The sequence below is a fragment of the Vitis vinifera genome, chromosome 14 (assembly GCF_030704535.1).
Source record: "Vitis vinifera cultivar Pinot Noir 40024 chromosome 14, ASM3070453v1".
NCBI classification, from domain to species: Eukaryota; Viridiplantae; Streptophyta; class Magnoliopsida; order Vitales; family Vitaceae; genus Vitis; species Vitis vinifera.
In genome coordinates, this window is record NC_081818.1 from 25,059,534 (window position 1) to 25,085,910 (window position 26,377).

Below are 26,377 nucleotides of genomic sequence, written 5' to 3' on the forward strand. Positions count from 1 at the left end.
GACTTTTTCTCGACCCATCCATCTCAACCTTTTCGCCAAATGATATTCCCTAAAGTCATATCAATTACAAAATCACAACGTGTATATTATTACCCAATTTGCCAAATACAGACTTCTCACCCACTTCCGTGTATTTAATCTTGTAGGTGCTAAAGCAGTCAAAGTGAGGCAGGTGTGCGGCGTGCCTACTGAATTCTTATCTTAATTAAATGATTTCCAGTTCTGGTGATTATATTTATTATAAGCAGCCGGCCCCGCACGCGAAGAGCGTCAGCGTTCAGGTAGTGGTGGTCGAGATTGTGCCATGGCGGCCACCGGAGCGTGTTTTGTCACCGGCGGATGCTGGTCGGTGTTCCGGCGGGACATGAAGTCGGCGACAGGAGGATTGAGAACGAATCCGATTTCGGTTTCGACTCGGCCGTCGACAATGTCTAGTGAACAAGCACTGGCGCCGCGAGTGGAGGAGAAAGAAGGGATCGAGAAGACTATTTCGAAGCGCTTCGAGGACATGGAGGTGTCGGAAGTAGAACGGCGGAGTTTGCAGGATTACTTCCAGCAGTCGAAGGATTTGAGCAGATCGGACGGTGGACCGCCCCGCTGGTTTTCGCCCTTGGAGTGCGGGACTCGGTTGGAAAACTCTCCTCTGCTTCTCTTTTTACCAGGTCTTTGCCCCGCCACTCTTTCCTTGATTCATCTTTTCTTCTGGTGAATTTTTTTTGATGGAAACTTTAACAATAAAACAAACAGAGCCATGACTGGATTATACTTTTAGATTCATCATAGCTTCTTGATTTATATTAATTGGAAAAGTTAATAACAAGGCGTATGGATGTTCGTTTGCTGCAGTCTAATTCAGCAAACAAGCTTGTGGTTTTCCTCATTCAAACAATTTGATTTGGTTCTGGCTCTCTCCGCTCCATTTCATTTTTGTTAATGCATAACTCCAACAGCACTTTCATCTTGCCTCTAATTTTCGAACTAAAGTTGGCTGTCTTCAGGAGAAATTTCCATGATGAACAATGCTGTTTGGAGTTATGCATTAAATTCGATTTTGCGAATTATTACATGAATTCAGCTTTATATTGACATACGTAATTTGTTTGACAATTAAAGATCTAGGTATCCCTTCGGAACATATATATTTTTTTCACAAATTTATAGACCAGTTCTTAACTCGTGAATGTTAAATACTTGTCCTTCAATATCAAATGATGATATAGGAGAACATCTCTCTTTCTTAAAAATGAGAAGATTATTTAGGAGCAGAAGGAATACGCCATTCCAAATAAGAATAAATAAGATAGATATAAGGAACTTTTGTAATGCTGGAATGAATGAATGGAGAAACTAGCAAAGCGGTCATTATCATTGCCAATATCAATATTTGTCAGTACTAAAAAATTTATTATTGTTATTATTATTATAATCTGCAAATTATTGAGAATTTGCTATTATATATTTTGAATTTTGAAGGGATTGATGGTGTTGGAATTGGACCTATTGGAACATCTCTCTTTCTTAGAAATGAGAAGATTATTTAGGAGCAGAAGGAATATGTCATTCCAAATGGGAATAAATAAGATAGATATAAGGAACTTTTGTAATGCTGGAATGAATGGATGGGGAAGCTGGCAAAGAGGTCATTATCATTGTCAATATCAATATTTGTCAGCACTAAAAAATTTGTTATTGTTTGTCATTATTGTAATCGGCAAATTATTGAGAATTTGCTATTATATATTTTGAATTTTGCAGGGATTGATGGTGTTGGACTTGGACTTAGTATGCATCATCATAGACTTGGACAGTAAGCATTCAATCAAACTAAAGTTACAAATGGAGAATATGCTTCTGTCTTTGTGTCTCCAAAGAAATTTGATGATGATAGAATTATGATCTGATGCCATGCCAATTACCTTTGTCCATATAATCATTAAGTTGCCCAGCTCACTATTGTTTTCTTGAATGAAGGATTTTCGACATATGGTGCTTGCATATCCCTGTTATGGATCGAACACCATTTACAGGTTTGGTTCTTTTTTATTTTATTTTATTTTTTACACTCACTTTCTCATGTGTTTCTTACTACCCATGTAAACTTGAGATAGTGTGTACAGAGTCAGTGATGGGCAGTGTTATTTTGTACATTAGCTGCTGCATCATTCTGTGTCTTTGGCTTTAGTTTAAAGTAAAGAATGATAGTGGTTCCTTGCACTGTCATTACAGAATTGAACAAAAGAGGTACTGGATGCAGAACAACAATAACTTCTTTTTAGTATGTCCTAGAATATAAATCCTTTTTGAAATTTAATATAGATTAATAGAGGAATAAGTATACTGAAGAAAGCACAGCATGCCTGACTATTGAAACATGCCCGAAAGGCAGAAAGACCCTAGAAATCTAAGCCAGAGGGGAAAGAAACCTCAAATTGCTACAAGTACACACCAGAACTGATCATGAGGAAGTAAACTAACCAACTTTTTGAAAACAAAGATCATGCTTACTGTATTTATCCTCCTAAATGGGGACACCATAGGACAAGTATGTTGAATTTCGTTTTAATATAGTCTTTTCCAAATTTTCATCGTTAAGAATTGGTGAAGCTGGTTGAAAGAACAGTACGGTCAGAGAATTTCCATTCACCAAATAAGCCCATATACCTTGTTGGAGAATCTCTTGGAGGATGCCTTGCTCTAGCTGTTGCAGCCCGTAACCCTGATATTGATCTTGCACTCATTTTGGCTAACCCAGGTGAGAACTTCCTTTTTGTAAATTATGTTGATGAGAGCTTATACTTTCACTTGATTTATTCACTGCTATAAATGGTCCTTTTCAATTCCAGCAAAAATTCAACTATATATGGGTGTGTTTATTGATCAGTTAGACTGATCATATTAAGAAACAAGACATGCTATATTTTACTGAAATTGGATAACCGATTTTTCACTGTTTTAACTGATTGATTGAATTTGACTTGATCAAATCTCAAATGCCTTTAAGAAAGGTGGTTAAGACTTAAAATTGGAAGCTACCACATATGCATAATGTACTTTTGGTTCCAGGGATACCCTCCATGATATGTGCAGCACTCTTAGTAAGAAAAAGCAAAAAACTAAAGTTCATTGCATGCAATTGATCAAAATCTTTGCATGCTATTCATAGTTACTAATTTTTGTTCATTTGGCAGCTACATCTTTTGGCAAGTCACCACTGCAACCTCTAATACCTTTATTCGATGTCATGCCTGACCAACTCAATTTAGGCGTTCCCTATGTGCTTAGCTTGATGACAGGTTTTTGCTTTTCTTTTTCCTTTTATTTTCATCCACTAGTTTCAATAGTTGCTTGACACATATATTTGTTCTTACTTTGAGCTTGGAATATATCGAGTTTGCTCCAGTCCAGAATTACCCAAGTGGCAATCCTTATTGATGAAGCTATTATAATATCAATCTGCATCTAAACTATTAATGCCGCAAATGGAAGACCATGAATTTGGAAAATTTGCTTCTGGTGGAATTTGCTATTAGGAACTGATTCTAGTAGTTTTCTATTCTTTATTCCCAAAATTATTAGTGTCATAAGAACTGATCTTCTTGCAACTTAAATACCATATTGTATCTTCCCAATTGATGCAAGCAGCTGTACCATTTTTAAATTTAGGTGATCCTTTGAGGATGGTGATGACAACTGCAGAAAAAGGACTTCCTCTGCAACAAACAGTTGGAGAGATATCAGAGGGTCTTGGTGCACTGTCAGCTTATCTTTCTGTAAGATTTGACCCTAGAACATAAGTAGACTATGGTATATGTTTTGCCTTCTTTTAGTGGACAAAAAATTCTCTAATTGAGAAATCCTACTGTATGTTAGTCAATATGTCAAGGGCTTTGTTATTGGCATCATTTTTATTTTTTATTTTTTATTTTTTAATCTTTTTTGTCAAAATTCTCTATACATGCCAGGGAGGTTTCCTCATTATAGTTTTTCACAATTTGCGGTGCCTTCTTGTCAGTGTAGACGTGACACATAATTGTATATTGTTCTTGAAATGTCCCAGATGCAGGATTTCTCTAGGAGTTCATGTCATGATGATCGTCTCAGATTTATTTTTTGTTGATGAGTCTCTTGTCTTTTTTATCATATTTCATTTTCTTCTGACTTGATACTCTCATTTTAATTTTTCTTATCTTGTGTTGTTGCTTTTGGACAAAGAATTGATGGTTAAAGTCACAGGTTCTGTCAGATATTTTGCCTCAAGAAACCTTTCTCTGGAGGCTGAAGATGCTTTCCTCAGCTTCTGCATATGTGAATTCACGTCTCCATGCTGTGAAAGCAGAAATACTGATACTTTCCAGGTCCTGACTCTTTGTCTTCTCTGCATTTTTCCTTTTTATTGAATTGTATGATTGCTTATTATAGAAAAGTTGACACTCAGCTACTTCTAGGTTAATTAAACTTGATTTAATTGCTTAGAAGAAAAGTAAAAGTAAAACAGAAAATGAATTATTGAATGGCAAGCTTAGCAAATCTAGTCTTGCTCAACTATTGTATTTCTTTCTTTTTAAATTTTTTTATAGTTGACCTTCTTGTAGCCATTTCTTAACTTGAAGCCAATATAACTCATGAGTTTGGCCAGCTGCTCATTTGAATGGACAACAAGGTATGTGCACCTTACTGTGTAAGTCTTAGAACACTCAAGATCAAAGAAGATGAAATATAGAAGAGAGACAAGATTTGATCTTGTGTACACACATCCACTACTAGGAAAACGTCTCACCATGAAGAGCTTATATTAGACCTTGACGAGCTTATATAAATAATAACTTCATCACCATATTGTTAATGTTACCATATACAATTTAAGAGTCAGATTGGCTGTACATATACTTTGTACATATACGAAAAGATTGACAGATTGACTTACCATGTATATGTTAATGTTACCATATACAATTTAGGAATCGTTAGACTCCATGTATAGGATATACGTCTGTATATAGATGGATGTAGAGGATAATAAAAAGGAGAAGAGTTCTCGGTTTCTGCGGGGTTTTTCTGAGTATTTTGACATGGTATCAGAGCAAGGTTTCGGCACCTTCTGAGTGGAGTTTGTGCTTCTTGGAGGTTTTGGCACTTCCTGTTGGTGCATTTGTGGTTTTATTTTTTTGGTGATTGCTATGGGTGTTTTTCTGGGTTTCGATCCCTTCAGTAGCTGCGTTTGAGGGGTGTATCTCGGCAACTGTTGGCTCATTGATGATACGCATCATGTTGAGGCACAGTAACTCCCGCATCCTTGGTGGCTTGATTTTCAGTAGCTGTTGGCTTATTGATGATACGCATCACTTGAGGCAGGCACTATAACAACAACGTTCTTCACAGTTGAACCGATCTTCTACCAATCAAACGCTTGGCATCGAAAACAGTGTTGATCGGGTTCATCGTGACCTAGTTCTTGGCCACTTTTGTTCCAATTTTCTAGTGGGTTATTTCCTTTGTCTCTCGGTTGCATCATGTCATCAGATAAGTTGGAATCGTTTCCTATTAGATTTATTGGCAAAAATTATTGTGCTTGGGAGTTTCAATTTAAATTATTTGTCAAGGGAAAAGAATTATAGGGACATATTGATGGGAATAATCCCGCACCTCGTGATGCCGAGGCTTTGTCTAAGTGGGAAATTAAGGATGCTTAGGTTATGACCTGGATCCTTAGCTCGGTTGAACCTCACCTTGTTCTCAATCTGAGGCCTTATAAAACTGTTGCTGCCATGTGGAATTATCTCCACACGGTTTACAATCAAGACAACTCTGCTAGGCATTTTCAATTGAAGTATGAGATGACTAATTTCACACAAGGAAGTCTTTCAATTGAGGAATATTTTTCTCTTTGGATTGATTATTTCGACATTGTTTATGCTAATGTTCCCGCTGCAGCTCTCTCTGCTGTCTAAGCAGTGCATGGAACCAGCAAGCGGTATCAATTCTTGATGAAGCTACGACCCGACTTTGAAATTGCATTGTCTAATATGATGAATCATCATCTTGTACCATCTTTGGATGCTTGTTAGAGTGAACTTCTGCGTGAGGAGTAGCGTATCGTAACTCAAGCTACCATGGACCATCGGGCTAATGTTAGTGCACCTGTTTCTGTGGCTTATGCAGCACATGGGCGGAATAAGGGTCGAGACATGCATGTTGTTCAGTGCTTTAGTTGTAAAGATTTTGGTCACATTGTTCAGGATTGTCCCAAGAAGTTCAGTAACTACTACAAGAAACAAGGTCATATCATCTCTGCTTGTCCCATTCGGCCTAAAAGGAAGCAGGGTACTGCTTATCATGCTTCCACTGGTGCCTCTAGTTCTGCTGCATTGCCTGCTGTCTCGTCGATTGTTCCTATTTATGCTCCTACAGCCTTAGCAAACCTGAACACACTTACTCCTAAAATGGTACAACAAATTATCATTTATACTTTTTCTGCTTTTGGGCTCTCAGGTAATCATACGGTTTCTTCTAAGCCATGGTATTTTGACTCTGGAGCCTCTAACCATGTGACGAATACTGTTCTTTCTCTTTCCAATGTCAGAAATTATGATGGAAATCTGAAAATTAACACTGCCGATGGCAGTTCTCTGCCTATCAGTGTTGTTGGTGATCTTTCCTCTTCCTTAACTGATGTTTTTGTGTCTCTTGACCTCTCCACAAATCTTATTTCTATTGGTCAATTGGTTGATAATAATTGTAATGTCAATTTCTCCCATTTTGGTTGTGTTGTGTAGGATCAAGTGTCCAGGAAGATGATTGCGAAGGGGCCTAAGGTGGGACGAATCTTTCCTCTTCATGTTTCTCCTTCCACTATTATTCCTAGTTTTCCTTTACTTTCCTTTGCATGTAATGTTGTTGGTTCTGGACATAAGATGTGGCATAAACGTCTTGGCCACCCAAACTTTGATGTACTTCGTACTTTGTTTAATTCTGGATTATTGGGAAATAAAACATGTTCTTCTCTTGATCTTTCTTTCGATTGTACGTCATGCAAACTTGGCAAAAGTAAAGTTCTACCTTTTCCTCATCTCGCATCTTGTGCCTCACAATGTTTTGATATTATACATAGTGATGTTTAGGGGATTGCACCTGTTGTTTCTCATGCACATTACAAGTACTTTGTTACTTTCATTGATAACTTTAGTCGTTTTACTTGGGTTTACTTCCCCCGAGCTAAGGCTGAAGTTTTTTCAGTCTTTAAGCGCTTTCTTGCACTTATTGAAACTCAATTCTTTGCCAACATCAAGGTCTTGCGCTCTGATTCTGGAAAAGAATGCATGTCTAATGAGTTTTAAGACTTTCTTCAAAGTAAAGGGATCATCTCTCAGCGTTCTTGTTCTTCGACACCACAAAAAAACGGTGTCACTGAGAGAAAAAATCGCCACCTTCTTGATGTGGTAAGAACTCTTTTACTTGACTCATCGATTCCTCCTCGTTTTTGGTGTGAAACACTTTTTACTGCAATTCATTTGGTCAATCACTTACCTTCTCCTATGTTAAATCATGTTTCTCCTTTCTCTAAGTTGTTTGATCATTCTCCTTTATATTCTGATCTTCGTACATTTGGTTGTGTTTGTTTTGTGCATCTACCTACTCAGGAACGACATAAACTTACTGCTCAGTCTGTTAAGTGTGCTTTTCTTGGTTATGCTATCCCTCACAAGGGTTATGTTTGTTATGATCCTCATGCTCGTCGTATACAAGTTTCCCGGAATGTGATTTTCTTTGAAAATCGATATTTCTTTCCATCTCATGTTGAGCTGTCATCTGTATCTGTATCTCTTTTGCCTAGTTTTTCTGAATCCCCAACAATTGTGGAAAAGTTCAAACCTGGTTTTGTGTATGAAAGACGCAGTCGACATGAGTCCAGTTCCACTTCATCTGTGCCCCCTTCCGATCTTGACCCATCGCCTGATCCTGCTCCTGCTTCCACCACTCTTTGTCGGTCTACTCGTCTTTCTCGACCCCTTGATTGGTATGGATTTTTCTCTCCTGTCTCTCTTGTTGCTACTTCATCCACTATTTCTATTCCTTCTTGCTACAAACAGGCCATGGAACATGAGTGTTGGCAAAATGCAATGCAAGCAGAGCTTCAAGCACTTGAGGAGAATCATACTTGGGATATTTTTCCTTGTCCTCCTACAGTCAAACCTATTGGGAGTAAATGGGTTTTCTCTGTAAAACTTCGTTCTGATGGCTCTTTGGACCGATACAAAGCTCGCCTCGTAGCTCTGGGTAACAAGCAGAAATATGGGGTTGATTATGAGGAGACATTTGCTCCTGTTGCCAAAATGACCATGGTTCGAACCATCTTAGCTATTGCCGCTTCACAGTCATGGCAACTGCATTAGATGGATGTGAAGAATGCTTTTCTTCATGGTGATCTCCAGGAAGAGATTTACATGAAGCTTCTCTCTAGTATGACTAATTCTCCTCCTCATGATGTCTGTAAGTTAAAACATTCTTTGTATGGGCTCAAGCAGGTGCTCCGGGCTTGGTTTGAGAAGTTTTGCAGTACAATTCTTTCCTTCAGTTTTACCCAAAGTTAGTATGATTCTTCCCTCTTCTTTCACACGTCTGCGTTGGGTATAGTCCTTCTCTTGGTTTATGTGGATGATATTATCATTACTGGCACTGACTGTGGTTTGATTACTAAGCTTCAGAGGCTGTTACATACAACTTTCCATATGAAAGATCTTGGACAGCTCATATACTTCTTAGGATTGGAAGTTCATCATCGAGCTAGTGGTATTTTCGTGAACCAACACAAGTATATTCAAGATCTTATCACTTTGGCTAGTTTGGAGGACACTTCTTTTGTTGATACTCCTATGGAGGTAAATGTCAAATGCAGGAAAGATGAAGGGGACCTTCTGGATGATCCTACTCTCTATCGGCGCCTAGTTGGGAGTCTTATCTACTTGACCACTACTCGACCTGATATCTCCTATGTTGTTCATTAGGTCAGTCAGTTTATGACTTCTCCTTGGCATCTCCATCTTGCTGCAGTTCGACGCATCATCCGCTATCTTCGAGGTTCACCTACTTATGGGTTGTTCTTTCCTACCGACTTCTCTCTTCAACTTGTTGCCTATAGTGATGTTGATTGGGTTGGGTGTCCAGATACATGTCGATCTACTACGGGTTGATGTATGTTTTTAGGTGATGCCTTAATTTCTTGGAGATGTAAGAAACAAGATCATGTTTCTAAATCCTCTACTGAGGCCGAGTATCGTGCCATGTCTACTGCTTGTTCTGAAATTGTATGGCTACGCGGTCTTCTTGAGGAGCTTGGGTTTCCTCAGACTACTTCTACACCTCTTCATGCTGATAACACTTGTGCTATTCAGATTGTCACCAATCCCGTTTTTCATGAACGTACCAAGCACATTAAGGTTGATTGTCATTCTATTCGAGACACCTTGGAAAGTCGGGTGATATCTCTTCCTCACATCTCTTCTAATCTCCAAGTGGCTGATATCTTCACCAAAGCTTTGACTCAACAGCGGTATCAATTTCTTGTTAGCAAATTGTTGCTGGTTGACTTACCAACGTCAATTTGAGGGGGGATGTTAATGTTACCATATACAATTTAGGAATCAGATTGGTTGTACATATACTTTGTACATATACGAAAAGATTGACAAATTGGCTTACCATGTATATGTTAATGTTACCATATACAATTTAGGAATCAGTTGGACTCCATGTATAGAATATACGTCTATATATAGATGGATGCAGAGAATAATAAAAAGGAGAAGAGTTCTCGGTTTCTGTGGGATTTTTTTGAGTATTTTGATACATATTGCAACTGTTTCATTTTCCTCTTTCTTTTGGGAGATGTAGGAGAGGATTAGCCCTTTTTAAAGACTCTTGATGTTGATTCCCATTTGAATCAGGAAAACATCAATAGCAAGATGCTTTGACTACTAGTCTTGTCAAACTCATTGACAAGGAGTTTAAATAATAATATATAATTAGAAAACTAGATCTAACATTTAGTGAATTTTCCTGTTAGGAAAAACACCCACAGTTCACTTCAATTCCTGTTCCAGTTTAGCTTATAGACAAGGATTATGCATCCTGTCAGTCAAAACTCTCATCTCAAAGAGCTTGTAAATGATACTTCATCAGCTCTTCCATATGGAAAGTGTGTTTTTTATTTTTTATTTTTAGAGGGGTGTGGAAGATAGAAGCCACCTTTTTAAAGGCTTTTGATGTTGAAACTCCTATTCCAATCAGGAAAATCATTAACAAGACTGTTCTTTAGCCGTTAGACTTGTTAAGCTCATTGCCAAGGACTAAATAAGAGCCAAACCTATTCTAATTCATAAGGTAAGGTCTAATAAAAAAATAAATCTAACCCATTTAGTAACTTTCCTCTTAGGAAAAGACCAACAGTTCAAAAAGCGCTCAATTTCCTTGTTCAGACATGATCATCGAGAATAATCAAACTATAAAAAACCTCATGTAATTAAAAAAATCCAATTATGAAACCAAATCCTAAGCTGTTTGTTTCATTCAATGTTGCAGTAAAGATGTTTTCCCCTTTGCTTCGTGATTTTCTGTTTTTTGGCCCTTATTTCCATTTGTTTTTTCAAAGGGTTGCACACACTAAACATGTTATATACATCATTTCTGATTTTTCTACTTTTAAAATACAAAGCATATTATTACATCCAAATGGACCCAAAATCATCCATTACTAACTCTAAATCAACATTCATTGGAACACGCCACCTCAATACCATCTTCACAAAATTCATCCACTGTCAGGCCATTGCTCTGTTAACTCAACTTTTTGAAGCATCAGCCACTATTAATGCAAGTGAATCATGTAGTCATCTTCAATATTAACAACAAACAGCATAAATGTTCCTATGCTGGTGTCATGTACTTAAGTCATTTAGAAGGCAGTAGATGTGTGAGTTCAAGTAAAAGGCCTCCTCATCTCTTCTTGAATTCAAAGTCTGAGCTGCCTAAAGTAATTTTTCATCATATAAACATTATTTATTGCCATCTTTTCACTTTTCAGCCTCTATAATTTTATAGTAATTCTTTGTTTGTCATGTATATACTTGTAGCGCTTTCCAAGCCTTAGTTTGTGGTTTCTTTCCAGAATGGAATTGATTTACTATTTGTTTTTTCAGTGGAAAGGATCACTTTCTATCAAGTCAAGAGGAAGCTGAGAGGCTTTGTCATGTGCTGCCAAAATGTAAGATTCGTAAGTTTGCCAACAGTGGTCATTTCCTCTTCTTGGTAGGATGATCTCTCTCTCTCTCTCTCTCTCTACACTGATATTTTTGCAGAGTTCACCACTCAGGCTCAGATTTGGAATCCAGCATCAGACAGCACATTGAAGCGAAAAAAGATCAAATATGGATTGAAAAAAGAACATAACCACTATATATTAGTTAGAAAATTACCTTGGTTTTTAATGGTGTTCTGAATCAGCATTGAAGGAAAAGCATTTTTTGCCTTTTTGGTACTTGCTTTGCAATGCTATCTTGTCAATATGAGATAAATTAGGAATGTCCTAAAGTTCATATAATTCAAACTAAAAGGAAATGAAATATTATTTAAACTAAAAGGAAAATGAAATAAAACCTTATCTAAAGGGCCTATAAAAAAACCTTATTAAAGAGGACACGAATAATTAGTAATTCCAAGAATTGGACCAAACATTTTCCAGACCTTTGCAAAATATTCTTTCTGCTGAACTCCCTTTTGAACAACATTTTATCCTGCTTTGATCTCAGTTAACTCCCTAAATGCATAAAAAAAACATCCCTCAATGCTCACTGGCCCAAAACCTACACTAGCATGCAGGAGCTGGCAACAAGCATAGCATAACTATCACTTCAAATCTGTTGGCTCCGAGGTTGAGCACTTGTTCTCCTACTTCTAAATGATCACATTGTCATGGTAACCTGTCTGTTTATTGTTGTCTGCTCTCCTGATCTGCTTAATGGTAATATTTGGATGAGATTTCTATCATAGTTTGTGCCTGCTTGCTTATTCTGAGATACATTAAATGTGAAAGAAAAGAGAACCATGTGAAACTCTTTTGGCATTATGAAAAGATTGTTCTTGTTATTCCCAACCTTCTATTGTCCTTGTTAAAATTCTACTCAGTGATGTATTAGTTAAGTTTTGGCTGTTAGTTTCCAAGAGTAGGGTTATGATCTCTGACTTCAATATCATATCAACAGAAGGAAACACCTGACAATTTGAATGAGTATCTTCTCTCATACCCTGAGCTTTCTAATAGAAAATCCTGCAACCCACAGATTTAAATCTCTTACTAGAAGTTGCTAGATAGAGAATTTTCTGAAAGCAATGTTCTTTTCCTGAGATAGTGGATAATATAATTGAAACACTCAGTTTAACCTAAAACTGTGTATTTTAATTAGCATATTTGTTGTTTTTCTAAGGTTTTAAGGAAACCATCTAATTCACAAAAATTATGGTTTATATTGAACTCTATTCTTTTCTATTCCATGAATTTGGATTTAAATTTAACCAGATAGCAGACTCTATGTTATGAAATAATAGTTTCAGATTTGTTATTATGTGATCTTAATACAATATGAGAGTATAAAATTTTACTTCAATTGTCATCTTTCCAGTTTTGTTGTTGGTATAAATGGGTACTTCTGTCAATATGTAACAGGAAGATGGTATTGATTTGGTAACTATCATCAAAGGAGTCAATTTCTATCGTCGTGCAAAATATCATGACTATGTTTCAGATTACATACCTCTGGTCCCGTCTGAATTCAGACAGGCAACTGAAGAATATAGGTAAGTGATATGCTATTATTTTTGAAAGTACATGCATGTTATAAAATAATAATAACCAACAGGAATCCATAAAAACTAACTAGTCTACAGTGGCACATTATTTCATTTTCATATGCATGGTTATTCAGCATGCTACAGTTATCACAAGGATCACCTGATTAAGTAATGCTATCTATTAGATATATGAATATCTCTCCATTATGGAGAGGAAACTGTGCCACCTATGCTTGTTAATCTGTGTTGAACTACCAATCTTACTAAAAACTTAGGCTATTAGGGTTTGGGTCCATAACATATTTCATGCTTTAACACCTTCTTTCATGTGTAGCCCCATACCCACTTGTGCATGTGGTAGAACATAAACAACAATAGCTGCAGGCAAATCACAAATTTGTGACCACACATGCATGTGGGAGACACATACAACAATAATTGCGGCAAATCACAAATTTGTGATAACATACAATTAGATAGATAAATAGATAGAGAGGTTTCAAACCGGGGACCTCTAGTTTATTGAAGCTCTGGTACCATGTTGAGTTATCAATTTTCCTAGAAGCTTAAGCTAATAGGATTTGAGCTCACAATGTGTATTATGCTCTAACAATGTGGACAAGAAACTTTTGACCCCTGTTTTCCAGAAAAAGTATTGATATCATGATTATCATAAGCCAAAAAATAGGGATAATAGGAATAAAAAACTAAGACTTGGAGAAAGAGAGGGAGATGACTCACATTTGCTGTGGAACTCTCTTATTTGTATATGGAGAGGGAAAGAGACTGCATGATTGGTGGTGCATGCTTGCAGTACACACAAGGACCCCTAGTCTCATAGACTCCATGACCTATATTATACCAGAGGAAAGAAACAGATAGAAAGTATGCCCTAGCTCAATTTAAATGGTTATTTTCTCATTGGAAACCAGGCTCTGTACCCTGTGTGTACCACATTTCTGATTGTGCCATTTTTTTATAATGCTCACGAACAGGATTATTTCACCAACTATCCTCATAACAGTGATAATAATTTAATTTCATACCCTTACGATTATGATGATCCTAGGTGGCTTACTATAGCTACTAGCCCTGTGATGCTTTCGACTATGGAAGATGGGAAGATTGTGAGGGGACTTGCAGGAATTCCTTCTGAGGGGCCAGTCTTGTTCGTTGGCTATCACATGTTGCTTGGACTTGAATTGGCTCCCATGGTACTACAATTTTTGGCTGAAAGAAATATCCTTTTGCGAGGAATAGCGCATCCAATGATGTTTAACAGATTGAGAAGTGGAATTTTACCTGAGCTGTCAACATTTGACACATTCAGAGTCTTTGGTGCAGTTCCTGTCTCAGGGTCTTACTTTTATAAACTTATGTCTTCCAAGTCTCATATTCTACTATATCCAGGAGGCATGCGTGAGGCTCTGCATCGGAAGGTAACATTTTAGTAATTACATTCTACATTGAAGTACATTGCTCTGGATAAAAGTGTTTTTTTTTTTCCTTTAGGTTCCTACAACAAAAATTCATATAAACATGTGCATTATATGTGTGCATGGCTGTGAAAGAAATATGCCTTAGAATTTGAAGTATTAAACTCTTTTTTGCAACACCCAACTGTTTACATTGTCCAGGGTGAGGAATACAAGTTGTTTTGGCCAGAATCATCTGAGTTTATCCGAATGGCGGCTAGATTTGGAGCCAAAATTGTACCCTTTGGGGTGGTTGGAGAAGATGATATTGGTCAGGTATGGGCTTGACTACTACAATATCCTTTATGACTGTCTTCTTTATCAATTATTGGTTTCCAGTACCATACAGACCAGCTCATGTATCCATCCACCCACACTCTTAATACATCCTTACAAAGGAGCAGTTTTTGAGGCTGCTGATTAATTTAGTTTGAATGTATTCACTTTTCATTTGAATGCTCTATCATTTCGAATGATGGTTTAATGCTTTCCCCAGAGTTGGACTGTTGGATTTATTTCATGTTTAAGTTGCATGCAGGATATATATCATGTGGAAATCCGGAAGGTGCAGCTGTGCATACAGCTGTACCGTATACCTGTACCTCTAGCTGTATTGCCAGCTGTACCACATATAGTCGTTTCCTATTCTAATTTTATTTCCTGATTTTATGGAAGACTTTCTCCTAAAATCAAGGATTAGATTTCTTTTTTAAGGCAAGGTGACCTCTGTCATTTATGTATAAATATTGATGCAATAATTAGTTTAAATCGAGTGAGAAAAATAACAAGAAGTGTTTTTTCTTTCTCAAAAATTTTCATGGTATCAGAGCTAATTCTGAACCATTCAATCCATTCATGACCAAATATGGAATGACCACCAAGAAGGACTCCTCAACCTCATAAGTCACCTCCATTCAAGAAGCTCCTATTCTAAGCAACAATGGAGGATTAGATGGTGCTGCTCTTCTCATTACTGGACACAAACTGAATGGGAAAAACTACCTTCAATGGTCTCATGCAGCCATGATGTTCATATGTGGTAAAGGGAAGGATGACTACCTTCCCAGTGCAGTGCCTCGACCTATGAAATAAGATTTGAAATTCAAATGATAGAAGGCTGAGAATAATATGGTTATGTCTTGGTTAATTAACTCAATGAACAATGACATAGGGGAGAATTTCATACTCTATGAAATGACGCAAGAAATCAATCTGGGAAGCAACAAGGGAGACTTATTCCGATACAGAAGACACAACAGAGTCATTTGAGATAGAAAGGATCCTTCATTATTTACGCCAAGGTGAGTTGTCTGTCATTGAATATTTTAGTCTTTTAACTTGCTATTGGCAACAATTGGACATGTTTGAAACCACCAAATAGGACTGCCCAACGGATGCAATCAAATACAAAAAGATTGTTGAGAAGAAATGGATCTACAAGTTTTTATTAGGATTGAAGAAAAATCTGGATGAAGTTTGAGGCATAATATTGGGAACTAAACCTTTACCCAACATCCGAGAAGTTGACTTAGAAGTGTGCCAAGAAGAAACTAGAAAGAAATTGATGTTGCGGTCACAAACCGATCAACCTGTCTCCGAGGGTTCAGCCTTTGCGGCTCGGGATCGCCCTAATCCTTTTAACAACAATTGACCAAGAAAAGGGAGACCTTGGTGTGATCACCGCCGAAAATTAGGTCATACCAAGGACACATGCTGGAAAATCCATGGGAAACCAACGGATTGGAAGCCGTCACATCATCAAAATGATAGAGAAAGCTGAGGACACCATGTCACTGTTGAGGACAACCCAACACTACCTAATTCTAGTCCGTTCAGCAAAGAACAATTGGAATTGTTGTAAAAAATGTTCAGCTAGTCCCAACAGGTGGAAAATTCCTCTAATTCTATCACCGGGTTTGGATCCTTAGCTTAAAAAGGTAATTTTCTTGCTGCCTTAAAAGGAAAAAAGGAAAATTTGAGTCCTTGGATTATTGACTCAGGGGCTTCTGATTATATGATTGGAGATGCCACAATTTTTCAAAATTATACACCTTGTTTTGAGGATTATATGGTTCGTATAGCCGATGGTTCTTTCTCAAAGGTGGTTGGTACAAATTTTGTTGTCATCTCTAAGGACCTAATTCTTGACTCTGTTCTTTTGGTTCCAAACTTGGATTGCAATTTGTTGTCCATTAGGAAACTCACTCAAGAAAACATTGTGTTACTAAATTTTTTCCAAACCATTGTGTTTTTTAGGATTTGAATTTGAGGAAGACAATTGGCAATATTAATATGTGTTTGAGACACTATATCTTCAAAGTGACTAATTATATTGAAAGACAACCTTATCCGATAGTTGGTGAAAAACGGTCTCTTTCTGTCTTTAATTCTAATACAAATAGTGATGTTATGTTATGGCACTATCATCTAAGACATCCTAATTTCATGATCTCAAAAAACTCTTTCCATTATTATTCACTAAAAATTCAGATAATTTTCAGTGTGAAATTTGTTAATTATCCAAGCATATTCGCAAACCCTATCCAATTCAATCATACAAACCATCTCATCATTTTTCCATGATACATAGTGATATTTGGGGGCCATCTAAGATAAAGAACATAACAAGGACTAGATGGTTTGTGTCTTTTGTAGATGATCATACTAGAATTTCTTGGATATTCCTAATGAAATAAAAATCAGAAGTAGGTCAAATTTTATAACATGATCCAGACCCAGTTCCATGCCAAAATACAAGTATTGAAAATTGACAATGCAAGAGATTATTTCAATTCTATTATAGGGGAATTCTTATTAAAAGAAAGTATATTTCATCAAAGTTCTTGCATTGATACTCCTTAGCAAAATGGCATAGCCGAGAGAAAAAATAGACACTTGTTAGAAGTTGCAAGAGCCCTTATGCTCTTCTCTCATGTCCCAAAGAATTTTTGGGGAGAAGTTGTACTTATTGCGACCTATCTCATCAATAGAATGCCTTCTCGTGTCTTGAATTTCCAAACACTATGCAAAGTCTTTCTCAAATCATACCTTAGGACTCAACTCATTTCCTCCATTCCTCCGAAGGTATTTGATTGCTTAGCCTTTGTTCACATTCCTCAACAACATTGAAGTAAGCTTGATTCCAAGGGCACTAAGTGTATTTTCCTAGGATACTCTCCAAACCATAAGGGCTATAAATGTTACTTTCCCATCACAAAAAGGTTCTACACCTCCATAGATGTGACATACTTTGAAAATCAATCCTATTACTCCAAAATTGATATTGAAGGGGAGAATAGAATTCAAGAATACCAGTTTTGAGAAACAAAAACTATGATCAAACCTCAAACACTTGAGTCTATTATTGTTTACAACTATAACCCTATCTCTCCTGCTCCAAGTCTCTCACTCCAAATGATTGAATCCGTGGACACTGAACCAAGTACTCCTCTTGGCCCAAACCAATCTCAGACTGTCAATAGTAGTGAGTTCATTGTTTACTCAAGGAAAAAGAAGAAGTCTCAATAAGATATAGAGCAACAAACACATCCAGGACTCATATATGAAACTGAACCGAATTCAGTCCCAAAAGAGACACACTCAAGTAACATTGATTCTAATCCTAATGAGTCAGAAGATGATGAGCTCAATTTGCCAATTGCTAAAAGGAAATAAGTAAAATCTTGCACAAAGCATCCGATTTATAACTTTATCTCCTATAAGAGTTTGTCACAAGGTTATCAGGCTTTTGTTATCAGTCTTACGGATATTCGGATTCCTAACAATATCCAAGAGGCCCTACAAATACTTGAATGGAAGGCAATGATCGAGGAAGAGATCCGAGCTCTTGAAAAGAATGACACATGGGAGCTTGGTGAACTTCCAAAATGAAAGAATCCAATCAAGAGTAAATGGATCTTCACAGTCAAGTACAAAGCAAATGGGAGTGTTGACAGGTACAAAGCTCAGCTAGTTGCTAAGGGATTTATATGGTCTTACGAAATTGACTACCAAGAAACCTTTCCTCCAGTTGCCAAATTAAACACAATTCGTGTTTATTGTTGTTAGCTGTTAACCGAGATTGGCCTCTTCATCAACTGGACATCAAGAATGCCTTTCTCAATGGTGACTTAGAAGAAGAAGCGTATATGGAAATTCCTTCAGGTCTTAAGACTGAGACAAAAATTAGCAAAGTTTGCAGACTAAAAAAAATCTCTATATGGTCTCAAGCAATTTCCTTGAGCTTGGTTTGATTGTTTCACTAAGATCGTAAAGAGGTTTGGTTACTCCCAATGTCAGTCCGACCACACTCTATTTGTAAAACGCACTATTGAGGAAAGAATTGTCATTATCATTGTTTACGTGGATGACATAATCTTGATTGGAGATCATGTAGAAGAAATAGGCAAGCTCAAGAGTTTTCTTACCCATGAGTTCGAAATCAAAGACTTGGGGAATCTTAAATATTTTCTTGGGATGGAAATTGCTAGATCAAAAATAGGTGTTGTAGTCTTCCAACGTAAATATGTCTTAGACTTGCTAAAGGAGACTGGGATGCTTGGTTGTAAACCTGCAAACATACCTATGGACTACACTACTAAAATAGGAACAATCAAAGGAAGTGATCCAGTGGATAAAAGGAGATATCAAAGATTTGTGGAGAAACCCATCTATCTTTCTCGCACAAGACCAAACATTGCCTTTTCAGTCAGTGTAGTTAGTCAATTCATGAACAATCCAATTGAGGAACATATAGAAATTGTGTTTCATATTTTAAGATATCTCAAAATGGCTCCATTAAAGGGACTCTTGAGGCCTTTCCCTACGAGTTTGGGCCGTCTCATTTTGGGCTGCCATCTCTTAAGGGTTCTGGGCAGGCTAAGGCAAAAGAGCCTGTTGTGCTTGGGTTGGTTTGCTGAGGCCTGGCCCTGCCCTGCCCCTAGCTGAGGGAAGAGCCTAGCTAGGGACGTCCTGCCTTTACAATATTTCTGGCCCAAGATTTATGGGGGGCCTAGACCATTCCATTTCTTCCTTCTGGGTGTACGAAAGTCTCCGGAGACCTTCGGCTGAGGAGCAGCTTTTAGAGGAGAGTTCGAAGACTGACTGCGCTCTAATGGAGGAAGTTTCGAGGTATGGGAACGCCTCTAACCCTTGTGGAACGTTGGTTGGTGATTTCTCCTCTCCCCCTTCTTCTTTTTCTGGTCGGACTCCATTGGGGGAGTATTACGACCGTTCTGGGGCAGGATTGGAAAAATTCCAGAGGGAATCATCGGGCCGCATGGTTATTGGTAAGGAGTCTTCAGTGATGGAGATGGAAGTTAACAATGGTAGTATTGAAGAAAGTGGAGAGGAGCTTTGCTTAGCTAGTGCTATGCCACTTGAAGTTAGAGGTTGGGAGGAGACTAGTTGGGAGGAAAACGATCTGGCGAGGTTCAACAAGTTTTTGGGGTTTTCGACAGAGGGATTGGAGAAGGACATTTTGGAGTTTTTGGTCAAAATCAGAAAAAGAAGGGAGAGAGTCCATAGTAAAACTCTTCTGGAAAAATCGAAATTTGAAAGGGAATTGAAGAGACTTGAATACTCCATCAATTATGAAGGAGTGAGGAAGCAGAAAGGTACAATGCAAGGAAGAGGGTGCCAGATTTTGGTTGTCCAATGAAGTTAAGGTTGTTGAGCTGGAACGTGCGTGGAGCTAACGATAGCTCTAAAAGAAAGGTGATCAAGGCCATGGTTAGAAGTCAGAGGGTGGATTTGTTCTGTATCCAGGAGACGAAAATTCAGACAATGTCAGAGGGTGTGGTGAGGAGTTTGGGCTCTGGGAGGTTTCTTGATTGGGGAGCCATGGGTGCTCAAGGCTCTGTGGGTGAGATTTTGATTTGCTGGTACAAAAGGTCCTTGGAATTGCTGGAGATGGAGGTGGGACAATTTTCTATTTCCTGTAGGCTCAGGAATGTTGAAGATGGGCTTGTTTGGATTTTCACTGGAGTCTACGGGCAGTTCACCAGGAAGAAAAGGGAGTCTATGTGGGAGGAGCTAGGGGCAATAAGGGGCATCTGGGATGATCCTTGGTGTTTAGGGGGGCGACTTTAATGCCACCCTCTCCCAAAGGGAAAAGAGTAGTCAGGGTAGTTTAAATGGTGCAATGAGAAGGTTTGCTCATGTGATTGATGAACTAGAGCTCCTAGATCTTCCTCTGCAAAGGGGTGTGTTCTCCTGGAGTGGGGGTAGGAACAATCAGTCCTGGGCTAGACTGGATCGTTTCCTGGTGACACAAAGCTGGCTTGACTTGTTTAGGGGGGTTGTCCAAAGTAGGCTTCCTAGGCCCACTTCAGATCACTTCCCCATTCTGTTGAAGGGTGGCGGGCTAAGTCGGGGACCCTCCCCGTTCAGGTTTGAAAACATGTGGCTTAAAGTTGATGGTTTTAAGGATCTCCTTTGAGATTGGTGGCAGGGAACGGGGAGGAGAGGGAGGGCCAATTTAGACTGGCTGCTAAGCTGAAGGTGTTGAAGGAGAAAATCAAAGTTTGGAATAGGGATGTGTTTGGTAGGCTGGAAGTTAGTAAAAGCTCAGCTATCCAGCAAGTTGAATTTTGGGATAGGGTGGAATGCGAAAGGGGCCTGTTAGAAAGAGAAACGGAGTTGAAAATGGAAGCTAAGGAAACTTTTAAAAAGTGGGTGCTTTTGGAAGAAACCCATTGGAGACAATTGTCAAGGGAGCTATGGCTAAAGGAAGAGGATAAGAACACGGGGTTTTTTCACCGGATGGCCAATGCCCATTGGAGAAACAACTCTTTGGATAGAATCAAAATCAATGGGGTGGAGTTGGCTGAGGAGCAGGAAGTGAGAGAGGGGATTGTGAATGCTTTTCAGCAACAGCTCTTGGAAGAGCTAGGATGGAGAGCTGGCATTGAGGGGCTGCACGTTCAACGTCTAAACCACAGTGAAGCTGAAGCTCTGGAGATGCCCTTTACCGAGGAAGAAATTTTCTTAGCTCTGATGGAAATGAACGGAGACAATTTTATCTGTTTCCTATTCCAATTTTATTTTCTAATTTTATTGAAGACTTTCTCCTAAAATCAAGGATTTTTTTTTTTTTTTTTAAGGCAAGATTACCTCAGCCATTCATGTATAAATATTGATGCAATAATCAGTTTGAATAGAGTGAGAAAAATAAAAAGAAGTTTTTTTTCTTTCTCAAATTTCTTCATATATGTACAGGAACATATAGGAAAATAGAAAGTGTAAGTGTGGAAATTGTTGAGGACTTTTATTTTTAAGTAGAAAATTTATTTTACTACTGCCAGAACTACATCAGAAATTTACCTGAACATTCTTGATGCAAAGTAGTGATGCGCGGAAATGCACAACGATGAAACAGTCTTGTTAATGACACTGAATGTTAGAACTGGGTGGTGATGTGCCAATCTAGCTTCTTGTGGTCTGGTAAAATTGACTCATCAACACATCCACTCAAATTATATCTTGGCCGGGGTTTTTGGTGCTGGCTACATAGACCTATTAACCCATTCTGACAGGGCAACACATGGTTCATGGTTAAACATGATGTGGGACAACCCTAGGATGGTTGCCTACACTCAAGGGTAGGTGGGCTAGGGTTTTATTTTTAGGGTGTAAGGAGAGGAACAAGGAATAAACTTTATGGTAGAGAAAATTATAAGATAAGAAATAGAGAGAAAGAAGAAACAATGAAGAAAAGATGGAAAACCTTAGAGTCTCACTAAGGCCTGCTAGGAGTCTCACCTAGAAGAAAATCAATGGAGTCTCACCATTGAGGGTTGCAACCTTGCAATGAAAGAAAGTATAATATTATTCATCAAAATTCATTCCTTTGATTTACATTGATTAACCTATTTATAGGCTTCTCTAAGAAATCCAAAGTCTACCAAGACTCTAATAACCTATTCTACTAGGACTCTAATAACCTATCATGACTCAAATTCTAATTATATTATAACTCAACTAGCTAATCCTAATTAGACTCCAACAAATACCAATCCCTATTCAATTCTAATTAATATTAATCCTACTTAAAGTTTACTTAGGTTTTCCCTTTCTTCCTTGAATAAACTTTAAAAGGCTTTCCCCCATCAAAACATGTTCAAAAGATGAAGAGAAAGCCAAACCAGATGAAATATTGGTAATAGAAAAAACTTTAAAGGAAATGTCTACATATTGTGTGAAAGTTTTCAAGTCATTTCTTATTTGATTTGATGTTGAGAAATTAAAAAGGAGAAAAATAAATTTGTGAAGATAATCTTATACATGGAGGTTTATCATAGATTTGCAAACAAGAATACATAACCAGTGTACACATTTAGGATTCTCAAACGCACTATACATAAACTAGAAGGAAATAACAAAATCTTTAAGTGTAAGAAGTCAAGGAAAGTTTGAGAATGAAATTTCAAATTTTACTGTAGTCTTTGATACATGAGCCCCAAAAGAGGATTAGTGAAACTATATGTATCTCCAGAATTTGCAAAGGGAATTTCTCACCATTAAAATTTTGGTAATCTTCTCTTTCCATAAAAGTTGTAAGAAGAAAACGGGAAACTTTCTGAAGGATCCTTACCCCGCTCCCCCCTTCTCTTCCCTAGCCCTTAACCACCAATAACACAGTAAGCAGGTTGAGATCCCTTTTGAGTCTCAACTCCCTGAGGTTTTTTGAGGCCTCCATGTGACCTGAGTTTTGTAATTGTGGTTATCAGTCAATTCTACTGGTTTTATCTCCATCCTTAGCCTTTCTTCTTGTGCATAATCTGATTTATACATCCCTATGCCTTAAATTTATGTGCACATCTGCTGTCGTTAATTCTTGTCATATATATGCATACCTATTGACTAACTTGCACTGATTGATTTTAAAATGTTGGGAAGCCTTTATGTTTTGAGTTCATTGAGTCTGAAGATCAGAGGTAATTTTTATCTTTTGGCCATGAACCGTTTGGAAGTCAGTAGCAACCACAGAACATTTAAAACCAAAGTTGATTGCTGCCTATTGGTATAGCTATAAAATGACATAGACCATGGCTCCATATTGTCGCCATTTCTATAAATGATATATATACTGATGTGGTTATCTATTATAGGAGCATTGTTATTTATGTTCTTTTATGCTCGTGTAGAGTATGATGGAGAACATGAAAAGCTCGATTTTAAAGTAGATAATATGTGCATGTGTGTGTTATTAGGATCAATACTGATGTTAGAAAAGGCAAATGATATAGAAGAGGCAGGAACAGACACAAAATAAAAGGATTTTTTACATGGACGTTGCCAGATTTTGGTGATGTTTTTGGGTGAGGATTATGAAAGTGAACTTCCATTAGGAGGATAAAGCTGTTCGAAAGATCACACCAGAGCAAGACATATTTGGAATATTATACTACCAGTAGTTCTTGTCCAAATGCCTGCAATACAGTAGGTTATGTCAGTTATGATAAATAACCAATCCACTAGCAAAAACAAATCCTGAAAGTTAAGATAAGACATGAAATCACTTTGGTTTGATGTCAAACATGTTTACTATTGAGTTATATATTCTTATGGAGATAATTGCTGGAGAAGTCAAGGAAAAAAAGATCTTTCCATGGTTTCTGTGGATTCAAACAAAGCAAACAAGTATTCCTAGGGAATCAATTTGGCGTGGGGCTAGTGAAGAATGAGCTGCAAGCAGCTATTTTGTGATCATGCCTTTAAAATCTATGAAGTTGCACACTCAAAACAAGATTTTGTTAAGATGACAATGTTGAGGTGGATAGTTGGAAGTCTAGGAAGTGTGAGATTAGACATGCAAAATCAAAAGTGGAGATAAAGTGGATACCTTGAATTGAAGTTCCATCATTGGGACTAGCTGAGTGAGTGTGAATTGAAAATAGTGCGTGGAAGACAGCAAAGCAAAAAAGGACCAGGAAGACCCCATACTCTGGCCAAAGATAGACTTCTGTTCAATTTAGATGGCAATTGCGGATTTTGTTCCTGACAAAGTAGTCAGATTGATGTATTACTTACTTTCTATCAATTATTACAATCATAGGTTCTGGTTTGAAATTAATCTTTTGGACTATTGGTCTAATCCATGTCTTTAATGTTTTTCTAAGGGTTAGTAATCATGAATTTCTATTTAACTCTTGGATAGTTTCATTCTTTCCTCAATGTATTTTTAAGAATTTTGATTTCTAGACCACAAAGTAACATGTATAGCTTACTTCACAACAGGATTTGGGTTCATCTCTAATCTCCCATATTCCTTGTATACAGGTTGTAATTGACTATGATGACCTAATGAAGATACCCTATTTTAGGGCTCAAATAAAGGATTTGACGAATGAGTCTGTTATATTGAGGTATTCCAAGTTATTGAAAGCTATGGAATCTTTTCTCATTTCTCATGATTTTTTTTTCAGTTTTGGTGTCTTGAGTATGTTCTCTGCTAGAAGCTGTGCTTTCTTTTGGTACATATTTAATTCATATGTCTACCTATACGCAATAAGATCATCTAGAGCTGACTGATAATTTCTGAGGAAGTTTTTCTTTTAGTCATTCTAAGAGAGTATTTATTACATGACTGGGATATGTTCTACATCCAAACACACACACACACATGCACACACGTGCAAAGTAATACCTTATTGGCTCCTGATGCCCCCAGAAAAAAAAAAGAAAAAAAAAAAAGGAACACATTGCACCAAGTAATGGTAAAATATTTGTTTTGACACAAGAATGAGAAATAAGAATATTTAAAATAAATGGAAGACATATTCTTGCAAGTTTTAAGCCTATAAAAAAAGGGTTCCTGCAAGTTTAAATTCATTTAAGCATTAACAAGCTTAGTACTAAATGCATTCATAAACATTACCAAAATGCTAAGTATACAAATTGATGCATACTTAGTATGGCTATATTTCTTTACATCTTTATAATTTTATTTCTCATTTGCTTACTGGTTTCTTTGAATTTCATCCTAATCATGTGATACTAGGACTGAGAGTAGTGGTGACGTTGCAAACCAAGATGTACACTTACCAGGAGTTCTACCAAAAATTCCTGGCCGTTTCTATTACTTTTTCGGGAAGCCGATTGAGACAGAAGGTATGTTTGGTGGAACACTGCTATAATTGGATTATTAATCTATTTGCTTGAAGTGCTTCTCTCCTTCAAATATCTAAGTTCAGGGATTTAGTTGTGAAGAACCTTGGGGACCTACAACTTTTGGCTATGGTTTTTGCCCATGCTTGAATGACATTCGATGGGATTTTTATCCTTGGTTTTTCAGTTCTTAGTAAATGACCTGAATTTCTATTTTGTGATGAAGGGAGGAAGCATGAACTAAGAGACAAGGAAAAGGCTCATGAGCTGTATTTACATGCCAAGTCTGAAGTTGAGAGTTGCATCGCTTATTTGAAGGAGAGAAGAAAAGGCGATCCATATAGGAATTTATTTCCCCGGTTGTTTTATCAGGCTACGCATGGCTTTACAACAGAAGTTCCTACATTTGACCTTTGATTATTCCTTGCATTGAAGGAGGGAATCTTATGTTAACAGTGGTTGAGAGAGGGAAGTTTGCTCCAGCATGGAGGTGACCTTATTGTAGGCTGTACAAAGTAGGCATGCTGTTAGCCCAGCCGCTGGCAATTCAGTTCCGAAAAGAATGAACAGTCAAAGACTCTGGTTCTCAATCAGACACTGTGGTATTCAAATCATATGATTCTTTTGAGGAATATAACCAAGCAAAGAAGTGATGTCACATTATCTCCATTTCCGATAGTGGATATGTAGGCCACGGAGAGAGAGGCCATGTTCAGTGTAATTGCTCAATTTCGAGGCATGTATAATAATGTGGTTATGATGTGAATTCCATTGTGAAGGTGCCCAAATTGTACTCCATGACAATGGCTCTACTGTTTACTCATGGATATTTTTTTTTCCTCTTTCCCAGGCATTGGAGCTTCTTGTTGCCTAGCATCACCCACTATAGAATATTAGGGATTAAGCATTGCAATTATTATCATCCAATAAGCAGGTGACAGTGACACTATCAG

General features: G+C 37.5%; 2 protein-coding genes across 2 annotated transcripts; both read left to right on the forward strand.

The window, feature by feature from the left end:
* Window positions 1-129: 129 nt before the first annotated feature.
* On the forward strand, window positions 130-26,277 carry LOC100246358 (phytyl ester synthase 2, chloroplastic). Its single transcript, XM_002275197.5, has 14 exons — window positions 130-662; window positions 1,756-1,807; window positions 1,972-2,027; window positions 2,594-2,752; window positions 3,189-3,293; window positions 3,664-3,770; window positions 4,234-4,355; window positions 11,193-11,301; window positions 12,716-12,846; window positions 13,910-14,279; window positions 14,478-14,591; window positions 24,597-24,682; window positions 25,318-25,427; window positions 25,651-26,277. Exons 1-14 carry the CDS (start codon window positions 305-307, stop codon window positions 25,839-25,841), a joined length of 2,070 nt encoding a protein of 689 aa, XP_002275233.2. The 5' UTR covers window positions 130-304; the 3' UTR covers window positions 25,842-26,277.
* On the forward strand, window positions 4,365-11,184 carry LOC109123920 (uncharacterized). Its single transcript, XM_019225039.1, has 3 exons — window positions 4,365-6,443; window positions 6,774-6,812; window positions 7,287-11,184. The coding sequence occupies exons 1-3, from the start codon at window positions 6,111-6,113 to the stop codon at window positions 7,332-7,334; spliced, it is 420 nt and encodes a 139-aa protein (XP_019080584.1). The 5' UTR covers window positions 4,365-6,110; the 3' UTR covers window positions 7,335-11,184.
* Window positions 26,278-26,377: the final 100 nt, after the last annotated feature.